At 37.8% G+C, this 13,474-nt stretch overlaps 1 protein-coding gene across 2 annotated transcripts; it reads left to right on the forward strand.

Moving 5' to 3' along the window:
- The first annotated feature begins 296 nt into the window (after nt 1-296).
- On the forward strand, nt 297-11,961 carry LOC149838360 (glucose-6-phosphate 1-dehydrogenase, chloroplastic-like). Of its 2 annotated transcripts, XR_016432183.1 has the most exons (11): nt 297-562; nt 914-1,137; nt 1,263-1,357; nt 1,556-1,670; nt 8,180-8,385; nt 8,637-8,786; nt 8,889-9,009; nt 9,956-10,185; nt 10,291-10,491; nt 10,763-11,100; nt 11,535-11,961. XR_016432183.1 is itself a non-coding variant. In XM_090007675.1 (10 exons), the coding sequence occupies exons 1-10, from the start codon at nt 361-363 to the stop codon at nt 11,007-11,009; spliced, it is 1,791 nt and encodes a 596-aa protein (XP_089863801.1). In that variant the 5' UTR covers nt 297-360; the 3' UTR covers nt 11,010-11,305. The 2 variants fall into 2 exon arrangements, 1 of the variants encoding a protein (XP_089863801.1); XM_090007675.1 differs by lacking the exon at nt 11,535-11,961 and having other exon boundaries at nt 10,763-11,305.
- The last annotated feature ends 1,513 nt before the right edge of the window (nt 11,962-13,474 follow it).

Raw genomic sequence — 13,474 nt, forward strand, 5'->3', positions numbered from 1 at the left:
ATACATTCTGAAGCTATAAGCTGCCACAATAAAGTTGGCATGTCTCCTAAAACCGATTCGCCCATTCTTTCATTCACGACAACCCGACCATGCAAAAGTGGCGGTGAACCACCACGGGATCTTGATTTTTGAGTTACCCAAAAGTCACCTTGATACTACCCAAAATGGAATTTGGTTCTGGCGACTGTTGGATCATTATAAAACAGCAAGATATTGGTGTGAAAGAGAAGAAAGAGAAAGCCAAGCTACAAATAGACACACATTCTTTGGCCACCACAAGTTCCCCACTCCCCCACTCCAACCGTTCTCTCCTTCTGAGTATGAATTTATTAAGATAGGGAGCAAATCCAATTCTTGCAAATGGCTGGGTGCCTTCCATGTCCCACCCCAGCCTGCAACCAGTTGGCTTCTCCCCTGAGCCTGAAGAGTAAGTGTCAAAACTCAAAACTACCATGCTGGTCATCAGGACATGATTCAGTCAACCTCTCTCACTCTCCTGCAAAGAAGGTATCAGTCAAGGCTGTAAATGGGAATCCACTCAATGCTCTTTCCATGCAAGATGGTGAGTCTTGTTGGTGATCATAACTCTTTCGGCTTCTTGGTTTTGCTTCTCTTTTCTTTCTTGGTTGTTTTGTTCTTGATGGTAGGAGATACTGATATCAGTGTCTACATATGTATATTCTGTTTCTTTTTGGGAAATTTCTTGGACCAATCGTATTACTGCATGTGAGCTTCTGTTTATGGTAAAGAAAAATCAATTTCTTTTTATTAAAAGAGATAAATGAGAGAAAACAGAGGTGATTAACAATTGTTATGTTACAGTGGTTGGTGAGTTTAAATCTTGTTTGCCTTCTCTCTCTCTCTCTCTCTCTTCTTTTTTCTAACTTTTTTCTGAATTTTTGTTCTGGGTTAGGCTCTTCTGCAAATTTACCTGTACATGAATATTTTGGGAATCAATGGAAAGATGAAAAACTCCCCTTCTTTCCATCGGAAGATTTTTATGATGAGACAATCTTTCGAAAGCCAGAGACAGAGACCACTCTTACTATTACTGTTGTTGGTGCCTCTGGGGATCTTGCAAAGAAGAAGATATTTCCAGCATTGTTTGCTCTTTATTACGAAGATTGTTTTCCCAAGGTTCATTACTTCATCATGTTCTTTTCTAGAGACGACTTTAGCTAATGTTGCTCCTAAATTGTTTGCTTTTGATCGGTTACGTCAATTGAGAAATTCAACACGTTGACGTGCTTCTGATTATTCAGCATTTTACCATCTTCGGCTACGCAAGAAGTAAGATGACGGATGAACAGATTAGGACGGCAATAAGCAGAACCTTGACTTGCAGAATTGACAAGAGGTAGCTTCTGAACATGGCTCTTTGATTGCTTACGTTCTTAAGGATGGGGTAACAAATTGAGTAAACATAGATACGTCAAACAACTAGAGTTGTAGCGAACAAATAGATTTTGGATTTGAAACTGTGGTTGCCAATAAGAGATGATCACATTATGTATGTACTATTATCCTTCTGAATGGACTACTTTCTGGTGTGCAGAGAAAACTGTGATGACAAGATGGAGCAGTTTTTGCAAAGATGCTTTTACCATTCAGGTCAATACAGTTCCGAGGAGGATTTTGCAATTTTGGACAGAAAAATGATGGAGAAGGAGGTTAGATATCCCAATCAAATTTCGCTCTGTCCTGAATTACATCTTTGTAGATGCTCCATTTTGGTTTCATCATGTCGAACATCATAGAAACTGTGAATGATGGTAGTCATGTTTTGTTTAGATTGCCACCTGCTTTTTGGTGCCATTCAGATGGAAGTTGACATCTATAACTACATTGAACTGTTTTATTCTATCAACACAATGCTCTGAGGATGCTTCGTTTACATGGATAAATATTTATAAAAATTGTTTTCCTCACTAGTTTATGCAGGTGGATCTGTCAGTTGTTCTCATGTTTTATGCATTACAAACATCTTTCTGCCTCTGTAAGACTAATCATTGATGTAGAACAAATCATCTATAGAGAGAAAGGTTCTATAAGTTGGACCACATTTTATTGTGGCCATCCAAAAGAAAAAAAACCAACTTCATGAATCTTGTGGAAGTGTTTGTTACATGACGTGCATACTCACCTATACTCTGCAGGTTTTGTTTGTTTTGAGAAACAGTCAATTTTGATTCTTTCTTTTCTACTGATTGTTTTCCAATATCCTGAAAAACTGGCCTTTTAAATTTAATGAGGGTGTCTTTTTGTCACATCTTATACACTATCATTTGGATGTTATTAAAGAAAAAGTAAATGGTAAATCATAATATGTATAATTTTGATGGGCCACTTTGACATGTTTCAAGATTAGTATGGAATTTTATCCTGTTCCTGTATGTTTAATGTATATCATCATATATAATCATATATTTAATAAATTAAATAGCTAAGGAGTAAGGACATAAAGCATCCTACTTCATAAAAATTCCATATTTTTGTATGTGGATTGATTCCTGACTCCCATCTTTACCATCTGTCTTTTTATGCGTATCCTCTGCTTTTGAAATTTTAAAGTATCTTTTGCTTGTTTCTTTATTAGGTCTTTTATTTTGTACAAGATGAGGGAGATCTATAGAACTCTCTCTGCATGCCTGATGGGGGGCGGGGGGGGGGGGTTGTTGTGAGATGCTTCATGCACAAAGTAATATGCTTTGGAGTCAATTGGAGAAAGTTATTTTGGTGATGTTCAATGTGTGAAATTTTGGTTGATTGTACTTTTACATTTTTTTTTCTTGGTTATATTGATAGATCTTGTAGTCATGTAATGCTAGTGGTGTTGATCCTGAACATAAAAGTCATCATGATGTGGCAATTCTAAGTTTATGTCAAGGGTGCTGAAAATGGCTAAAAGCATACTGCAGACCATCTCTTTTCAGTATCCAAAGAAGTATGGTAGTTCTCTATGGCTTTGCTAGTAGTGCAGCCTTCTGATATTGTCCATTTTCTTTTGTAATCAACAACAAACTTTGTGTTGTTGATATTCATATTTTATGAATATTAAATGAATTTGACGGTATTTTATAAGTATTGGACCATTACTTTGCACTCTTTCTTTGAGAAATAAATAAGCCTCTTTCTGAACTAATTGTGATAAGGAAAAAAAAAGAGTGTGGCATGCTTGTCTATCAAATGGCTGCAGTAATGTTGGAATCATATCTTAGAAGTCCTTTTTCTTCTTTGTTTTCACAAAATGTAGAAACTGTAGATTTACATAAATATGGAAGAGTTGACATATTTTATATGGTCTCGCTGTCGGCTGCATTCAGACAAACCACAATGCTTGTTACTATATTTTTCACTACTGCATCTTTTAACATTTCTAGTCGACTTATATAGATGGCATCCATAGAACCTCATCATTAAGTCCAAGTTTTGGAGTTATGGTTTACTTAGGAAAGTGCAAAGAGTCTTTAAAGGTAAGAGTCTTGGAGTTTTTTTTTTCAATAAAGTTTCTTTTGGGTATTTGTCCCTTCTCTTCTGTGTGGATTCAAGAATCTCTTTGAGCTATATGCTATTTTCCTTGTCCAAGTGGACTTAAGTAAACCCTTATGGATTCAAGTGATCATAGTTTTCCCTTTAGGAATTCGGAGGGGGTCTTTTTTCGATTCAAGATCAACTCTCATGTCCTCGGTGAGGTTCAAAGCATTCATATCCTTTCCTATCATCTCCATCCAAGATCAACTCTTCTAAGAATACAATGTTTTTTATTCATGCTTCCGACTATGTTAGTTGGTATCAGAGCCTCGTTCTTTCTTGGTTCAACGACCAATGATGGGTCAAAGGATCGCAACTCTAGCGATGATATTCCTAAAGATCAACCTGTAACCATGACCAAATTTAGAAATCTTCAAAGAATGGTAGAACAATTGGTGGTAGCAGTGCAACAATTGGGACCTTAGGGACATGGGCACAATATGCCACACACAATATTCCCCTGATCAATGAATGTGCTCACGATACCTCCAACCATGTGCCTCCATCTTATTCAAGCGATGAAGATATTGAAATTTTGATTGTTGGAGAAGTTAGGGAGATCCCTAATAGAGATCGACATCAGAGAGACTATAAGATGAAAGTAGACCTTCATACTTTTAATGGCCAATTACATATTGAGGACTTCTTAGACTGGATCTTTGAAGTAAAAATATTTTTTGACTATATGGATATCCGAGAAGATAAGAAGGTTAAGCTTGTTGCTTACAAGCTTAAGGGTGGGTTTTCAACTCCTTATAAAATTGGATGGATCAAGAAAGTGGGTGATGTAAAGGTAAATGAACAATGTCAAATTCCTTTTTCAATTGGAAAGCATTATAAGGATGAAGTAATATGTAACATAGTCGATATGGATGCTTGTCACATGCTACTTGGTTGGCTTTGGTAATTTGATTTAGATGCCACTCATATAGGAAAAGAGAATGTGTATATTTGTTTCAAGGACGGAAAAAAGATTACACTTGCACCTATAAAAGAAGCAATTCCACCCAAAACTTCTAAAGTAGCGGAAAAGTTCTTTCTTACAGTTAGTGACTTTGAAAAATAGATTAAAGAATCTGGAGAATTATATGCCTTGATAGTAAAAGGACTAAAAGTTGAACCTACAAGCATTCATGCTAAGTTGGTACCTTTGATAAAAGAATTTGAAGAGATCACTCTAGAAGATCTACTAGATGGGTTACCTCCTTTAAGAGACATTCAACATCATATCGATCTCATCCCAGGTGTAAGCTTACCAAACCTTCCACATTATCGTATGAGTCTCTTTTCAAAGATTGCTTTAAAAATTGGGTATCAACAAATTTGGCTTAGACATGGAGATGAATGAAAAGTTGCATTTAAAACCAAGGATGGGTTATATGAGTGGTTAGTGATGCCTTTTGGGTTAACTAATGCCCCTAGTACCTTCATGAGGTTGATGAATCAAGTACTTAGTTAAGCCTTTTATTAGCCGCTTCGTGGTTGTTTACTTTGATGACATACTCATCTACAACCGATTTGAGGATGAACATATTGAGCATTTAAGAGAAGTGTTGACTGTACTAAAAGAGAATAAGTTATACATCAATTTGAAGAAGTGCAGTTTTATGACAAATAACCTGATATTTTTGGGTTATATAGTGAGTGTTAAAGGCATCAAGGCTGATGAATAGAAGGTTAAAGCAATTAAGGAATGGCCTACACCTAAGTTTGCTCATGATATTTGAAGTTTCCATGGACTAACTACTTTTTACTGAAGATTCATAAGAAAATTTAGTTTGATTGTGGATCAAATTACAGATTGCATGAAGAAAGACAAGTTTCAATGGAGTGAATAAGCAAAAAAGAGTTTTGCTTTGATTAAAGAAACATTATCTATTGCACCAGTCTTAGCTCTGCCTAATTTTGACAAGATATTTGAAGTAGAATGCGATGCATCATATGCAGGCATAGGAGTTGTGTTATCTCAAGAAGGACAACTTGCTTTTTTACAGTGAAAAACTGTTGAGCGATACTCGAAAAAAATGGTCTACATATGAAGTAGAATTATATGCAGTGGTACAAGCATTGAAGCATTAGAGGCATTATCTGATCCAACGAGAATTTGTATTTGTACACATATCATTAAGCCTTGATGTTTGTGAACAATCAAACTAACCTCAATCGTTTGCATGCTAGATGGATTTCATTCTTACAAGAATTTACTTTTATCATAAAGCATAAATCTGGTTAACAAAACAAGGTAGCAAATGAGTTGAGTAGAAGAACAAATTTGTTAGTCATCTTGACTAATGAAATAGAAGGTTTTAGATTCTTGAAAGACTTATATATGGATGATGAAGACTTCAAGGAAGACTGGGAAAAATGTCAAAGAGGTTTGTCTGAGAATTAATACCTCCGAGAAGGATGGAAACATGTTATGTATTCCAAGGTGTTCTCTACGAGAAAGGGTTGTTAAGGAATTGCATGTTGGAGGTTTAGGGGAACAACGTGATAAAAGTATTGCTCTCGTAGAAGAAAGGTATTATTGGCCTCAACTAAAGAGAGATGTTGGCAAGTTCGTGCAACGATGTTTTGTATGTCGAAGCGCTAAAGGACAACCTCAAAATTCTGGACTTTACATGCCATTACCCACACCAGAAGCACCATGGGAAGATTTGTCTATGGATTTTGTGCTTGGACTTCCAAGAACCCAAAGAGGTGTGAATTTTGTACTTGTAGTCATTGATCGATTTTCTAAAATGACACATTTTATACTTTTTAGAAAGATCGTAGATGCCACAAATATTGCTAATTTATTCTTTCGAGAGATAGTTAGATTGTATGGGGTACCAAAAACTTTTACATTTGATTGTGATACCAAGTTAAGTAGCTAATCAAACTCTGGGCAATATTCTTAGATGTCTTTTCGGAGATAAGCCTAAGCAATGGGATCTTGCTTTACCTCAAGCAGAAATTGCTTATAACAACATGGTGAACAGATCGACAAACAAGTCCCCATTTTAGATTGTTTATGGAAGGGTGCCTAAGCATACTTTAGATCTTGTAAAGTTGTCGAAACTTGCTGGAATGAGTGTAGCAACAGAGAATATGACAGATAAAATTCAATCAATGCATGCGGATGTGAAGAGACAATTGGAAGAATCAAATGCTAAGTACAAGAAATATGTAGATAATCATAGACATTTAAAGGCATTCGAAGGAGACATGGTAATGGTTAATCTCTGAAAAGAGCGTTTTCCTACCGGAACATTCAACAAGCTCAAGGATAGGAAGTATGGCCTTATCAGATTATCAAGAAGATTAATAATAATGCATATGTTGTTGATCTTCTAGAAATGAACATCTCCAACTTTCAATGTAGCCAACTTATATGCATACCATCCTCTAGAAGATCCAGTCTACCTAAATATCAACTCGAGGGTGAGTTTGCTACAAGTAGAGGGGACTGATGTAGAACACATGGCTTGAAAATTTCTAGAAAATCAAGACAAGTTCAAGATGGGAACAAAGTCCAACTCTTAGGGTATGTTTGGTTGCTTGTGGGGTACTGTGCAAATGAGATTCGCTTTCTAAATCTCATGAGAACTCGAATCTCATGAGGTTTCATGAGATTCGAGTTCTCACACAAATGAGATTCACTTTCTCATGAGGGTACTTTTTAAGTATGGTTGCTTTTGCAAAAAAAAACAAATGAGATTTTACCGTTAGAGTTATGGTTTACCTAGGAAAGTGCAAAGAGTCTTTTAAGGTAGAGAGTCTCAATAGGATTTTACTTTCTAGAGAAGTCTTGGATAAGGGTGGATGCCTTAGAGTCCTTAAAGAGTTTGGACTTTCAAGTAGGGGTTCTTGGGTCTATAAATAACATCCTTTGCTTTGTATTCACTTTTTTTTAATAAAGTGAGTTTCTTTTGGGTATTTGTCCCTTCTCTTCTTTGCGGATTCAAGGATCTCTTTGAGCTATGCTCTTTTCCTTGTCCGAGTGGACGTAAGGAAACCCTTGTGGATTCAAGGGATCATAGCTTTCCCTTTGGGAATTCGGAGAGGGTCTTGTGAATTCAAGATCAACTCTTCTAAGAAGACAATGCTCTTCTTTATTCACGCATCAGAGTTCAGACCACGTTAGAGCTCTTGTCAGATATCTTCTCTACTGAGTGGGACCTTTATACAAGTTTGGTGCTATATGAAGTTTTGAAGATGTCAAAGTTCTTAAACATATTGCATTGCTTTCTACTTTACCCCATATGTATTAGGCATGTCCCAAAAACATCAGAGAGCCTCAATGTTTCTGTATACACATAGAACTGGATTGGATATGCCTGTCTGTATCATCTGACTGTAGCCTATATAAATTATAAGTGTCTGTCAGGCCAGGTTGGCTTCTCAAGTTTTTATCTGTAAAATGGACACTGTATTGTAATTTCTGTATCCTGTCTCTATCCTCTTTTAAGATGAAAAAGAAAATCAGCGTTGAACTCTGATCAGTTCTAAGGACTGTTACACCATAACCTTGAATCATATTTCTACCTGAAGAGAGCAGTGTTTTTTCTCACTTTCTATTATGTCTTTTACCGTGTTTTGGCATGTTAATTCTACATCACTCTTTGTAGTTGCTTATTTTTTGATATCTCTTATTATCACCTGTTAGGCTGGGAGGCTCTCAAACAGGTTATTCTACCTATCAGTTCCTCCAAATGTATTCATCGATGTGGCTAGGTGTGCTAGCCGTTCTGCTTCTGCTGCTGCTGGATGGACTAGAGTGATTGTTGAGAAGCCATTTGGTCGTGATTCAGAGTCCTCTGGAGAGCTTACCCGTGGTTTGAAGCAGCATCTGACAGAGGATCAAATTTTCAGGTAATTCCCTTAGAACCTTTTCTTTTCCCTTAGTCTACACAATTTAAGATGATTTAATGAGGAAAAAGTGAAAATATCCTTATCTTTGAAAGTTTTTTTCATTTTCATTTGTACGTCATAGATTTCATTTTGGTCTTTATGTGTTGAAGTCTTTTCCATTTCTATGTACACGACAGTCTTCAGCTGAGTATCATGGTTTTCTCAGGGTGGATATTTACTGAGATTGACTGGAATTGTCTTGCATCATTTAGGATTGACCATTACCTGGGCAAGGAGCTTGTTGAGAACCTCTCTGTCCTCCGCTTCTCCAATCTTGTTTTTGAACCACTGTGGTCTCGAAATTATATAAGGAATGTACAATTGATATTTTCTGAAGATTTTGGAACTGAAGGCCGCGGAGGGTATGTTATACTGTTTTTTTTTTATATATTGTTAGATATCTATTCTGTTTTCCAAACCATTCTCTTGTGAAAGCCTAGATTCATATTGTCCTATTCATGCAGGTATTTTGATAACTACGGTATAATTCGGGATATAATGCAGAACCATCTTCTCCAAATATTGGCATTATTTGCGATGGAAACACCTGTCACTTTGGATGCAGAAGACATCAGAAATGAAAAGGTAGTTGATATGAAATATAAATATCTGAGATGTTAAAAACATGGCCTAGATCATTTAGCTAGATTCTGAAGTTGCTATGGACTAGTTGGAACAACTTTGGACATGACAACTCCAAACATCTCCCAGTTGATGTTAGTTTCTGTAAAAGCTTGATGCTTGCAACACACACACACATGCACACACTAGGACACATGATTTATAGTGCTTCGGTCTAACGTGACCTACGTCCACTGTAGAACCTCTCTCTTTCTCTCTAGGATTCACACCCCTGATAGGAGACCCTTGCCTTGTTTATATATATTTTCAAGAGTTACAATGTGTGGGGAATTCTCCAAATACAAGGAGTCCCATTGGCATACAAAGTTCTTTTGATTACAAACAAGCTTGGATTTGGGGGTCTTCTTTGCAGTGTCCTTGAAGAGGAGTCCTTGCTTTGAACAACTTCTGAGATATGGGTCTCAAATGGATCTTTCTTCCTTCTTGGACTCTACATCCATTCCAACATGTGAATCCAATTGGGAGGAACCCAATTCAACGTCATCTGGGTCTGGACCTGAATCCGGACCTGTCTTCACAAGTTCCATCTTCTAATAGACTTGGCCAAAGTTGTGTGTGTGTGTGTGTGTGTCTATTATTAGCAACCTGAGCTGACATTTGCCCTAAAGGGGTTAGCATAGTTGGAGCTGGCCTCGGCTGTCAAACAGGCAGTTGGGGTTTGACTCCTGTGGGTGCTACCCCCTTGTGTAAGCTTGCCCAACATAGGCCCTCGGGGTGAGGGTCCTAGCCCTGGTGTTTTATGCCGCCGGGATGTCCATGACATCTCCAGTCCCAGAAGTGGTTTCCCCAGGAAAAATATGGAAAAAAAACATGACCTGACATCCAACACCAAATCTGTACTAAATACTTGAGCTTGTAAGACAGCACAATTTAACTGTTTCATTTTCAGGTGAAAGTACTCCGATCAATTAAGCCGTTGCAGCTTGATGATGTGGTTATTGGACAGTACAAGGGACACACGAAAGGTGGAAAAGTTTTTCCAGCATATACTGATGACCCAACTGTGCCAAAGAGTAGCCTAACTGCAACATTTGCATCAGCTGCTCTTTTTATTGACAATGCACGCTGGGATGGGGTACCTTTCCTGATGAAAGCTGGAAAGGCTTTACATACACATAGGTACATTTTCCCTTGTTCATTACAATTCCCTCAATCTTTTGATTTATTTTGATCGATCAACTGAAAAAAGGAAGTGACATATTTTCTCCTTTTACTGGTAAACAGAGCAGAAATCAGAGTTCAGTTCAGACATGTTCCAGGGAGTCTATACAAGCGTAAATTTGGTGCTGATATAGATCGAACAACGAACGAACTCGTGATCCGAGTTCAACCAGATGAGGCAATTTACTTAAAGATCAATAATAAGATTCCTGGTCTTAGCATGAGATTGGATCGTAGCAATCTAAATCTTCACTATGCAGACAGGTAAAAAGTTCATATGCTGTCGGAGTTTTGACTTTACTAGGTTCACACAATGGCACAAGTTTTTCATAGAAAAATTAAACTAATTGATGACGCAAGTGTTACCCTGTTGAGCTGCAATGTATCTAGACTAGAACTCTCTCTTACTGCATATGGTTGCCCTTTGAAGTGCTGTCATAAAAAGGCTAGCCATGTGATGATCTTCAATTTGTTTAGGCATTCACTCTAAGAGTCGACTATCATATACTAAATATGGTTTTATCCTACTTTGAAGGTACCAAGGGCAGATACCAGATGCATATGAGAGGCTGCTTCTTGATGCAATTGAAGGAGAAAGGCGGCTTTTTATAAGAAGTGACGAGCTGGATGCTGCATGGTCGATCTTCTCACCATTGTTGAAGGAAATGGAAGAGAAAAAAATTGCTCCTGAGCTTTATCCATATGGCAGCAGAGGCCCAGTTGGAGCACACTACTTTGCGTCTAATTATAACGTTCGATGGGGGGACCTATGCGAGAACTGAAGTCTGATAAACAGTGTAAATACTTCTACTCTTTTGAGCATATACAGCCAATATCAAGCTTGCTTGCAGATCATTGGGTATTAGATTTTTGGTGAGTTCTGCATTGCTTCGATGCTTAAGAAATTGATATAAAAGTGTTATTCGTATTCATTCTTATTGATAGAACAATCGCAGAATTTGTTCAATAATTGATGGAGAAGGTTGTTTTGACCGAATGACTATTCTGACTCATATGGGTTCACGATTCAGAACCTGACTAACTTGGTCAGGGGACTCGACTAACTAGTAGTGCCTTCGCTGTAGTGAGTCATGGACTCTCTATTGATTCTTTGCTATTTGATGTATGATCCATGATAGACCTTGGTTGAACTACTAGTAAACTTCTGTTTTCATGTGTTATCTTAACCTTTTGTGATACAAAGCATTGTTTGTATGGGCCCGCCCCATCAACTGGGGCCCTCAGCATAAGTCCTATTCAAGTCTGGGTTGGAGCCCTTAACTAATTTACTTTTCATATTATGGCAGGCTAAGCCAGCGCGGCCAGGTCTTCGTGCCCGTGCGGTTTCTTCGGGTTATAAATCCAAAAAAATTATTGATGCTGCTTTCACACAGGAGTCTGGCCACGTAGCTGGCTCAATTCTCCTGCTTGCTCTTCTCTCTAAAAAAAAATCTCCTGCTTTCTCAAGGTTCCAGAGTCGGTTTCATTACATATCATTGTTCATTTTGGTCCTAGGGTTCGGGTTTTCATGCGAACCCCCATATGTGCAGATGGGTGTGGAAGCACAAATGCCATTGGAATTTGGATGTGTGAAAATCCTGCAAAATAGGGTCTAAACTAAATTCCCTTTGGTTTTGTCCGCACTCAACCATAGCAAAACTGGTATCATGAGAAAGAAATCTGGTTTAACTCATAGCTGTTGCAATTATGGGTGCAAAAGCGGGTTCAGTTGGATCAAATGGGTTCAAATTCTGTCACCCAGCCAGAATTTGAATTGAATCCATATGGATCTCGGCTCGATATGAACGAGGAAGTTTTGTGTAATTGTTATCACATTAAAATTAATTTGAGTTGCCATTCTGGTTAAGATAATTCAGGATTAGTTGAGTCATTTGCTCAAATGCCTGGTAGAATTTGGTTCCCTAATGAACCCAGCCTGGTTTGTCTTTAGATCCACAAGGGACCCTTGATCGGTTCATACTGAGCGTGGCTCAACAACAAGAAATTAACTCAGGATCTGGTAAGGGCGACCCCTATACAGGGTTGGATACTGGGCTGATGCTTGATGGGCCATCAGTACCCAATCCGGAATAGGCCTAGTTTGGTTTGAACTACAAATTTCCATGCCCGGCTTCACCCCAGTATTGTCAACAAATCTAATTTTAACCCATATCTGACCGAATTCAATTCCGTTTAGTTGCATTTGGTGAGCCAAAACCATATCCGGTTATAATAGGATGCAGATATGGTTTTAATTTTTTGCTACCGAATCCAACAAATATCTGAATTTGACGGATACAACATCTGATTAGACGAATATGGTATTTGGCCACATCTGATTCGGATCTGAACTGTTTACATCCCTACCTCACCTGAACAGTAATCCTTGCTGGGTTTGGAATTTAAATGGGGCCAAGCACCAGTTGACCTGAACGCTGCCAGGTCGCATATGTGTGGCCTCAAGTACCGACCCATACAGTCTGATCCAGGTAGCATATATCCAAATCTGAAAGGATTCCGACTAAATAGCACTGTGTAATCATACTCGGTTCTGAATCAGGTTACATTCAGCTAATCTGGTCTGGATCAGATTCGGATCCAACCAGACCTATCTTAACTTCTTTCAAAGAAAAGAAAATTGGCATTTATCCATTTTGAGAAGATTTAAATGACTTACCCGATCATTTTTTTTAATCAGAAAATGACCGTACTGTCCTTGTAAAATGACACATTTTCGAAAATGCCTCACAATTTGCCAAAATCCTCCCAATGTTTAAAATTCCGATTCTTAATTTTTAAGACATTTTTTTACACTTTGCGAACATCATCCCGACACACATACACACATATTTGCAAACCTCCTCCTGACATTTGCACATATATACATTTGCGAACCTCTTCGAACGTTCACATGCAAACCTCCTAACATTCACAAAAATAAGTGATGAACTGCTTGACATTTGCATAAATATATTGTGAATCTCCCAATGTTCGCATGCAAACCTCTTGACATTTGCATAAATATGTTGCTAATTTTCTGGGCGATTTTAACCCAAAGGTTCACAACATATTTGTGTGAACATCAAGATACAAATATATTCAAAAGTTTACAACATATTTGTGTGAAAGTCAAGAGGTCCGTACAAATATATTCAAAGGCTTGAACGTGAGGAAGTAGTGTAAATGTTAGGAAGATTTTTGAAGACCACTACCACTATAGATTGCGTTATGAACATCTAAATTATCC

Source organism: Nuphar pumila, chromosome 5 (assembly GCF_984573655.1).
Source record: "Nuphar pumila chromosome 5, dmNupPumi1.hap1.1, whole genome shotgun sequence".
Lineage (NCBI taxonomy): Eukaryota > Viridiplantae > Streptophyta > Magnoliopsida > Nymphaeales > Nymphaeaceae > Nuphar > Nuphar pumila.

What these genes read in the sequence shown, in the direction of transcription:
- LOC149838360 (XM_090007675.1), top strand. Translation starts at nt 361, where the DNA reads ATGGCTGGGTGCCTTCCATGTCCCACCCCAGCCTGCAACCAGTTGGCT. An exon ending in TGCTCTTTCCATGCAAGATG is followed by an intron (nt 563 to 913) that starts GTGAGTCTTGTT and finishes GTTCTGGGTTAG; the next exon opens with GCTCTTCTGCAAATTTACCT. An exon ending in AAGACATCAGAAATGAAAAG is followed by an intron (nt 9,010 to 9,955) that starts GTAGTTGATATG and finishes TTTCATTTTCAG; the next exon opens with GTGAAAGTACTCCGATCAAT.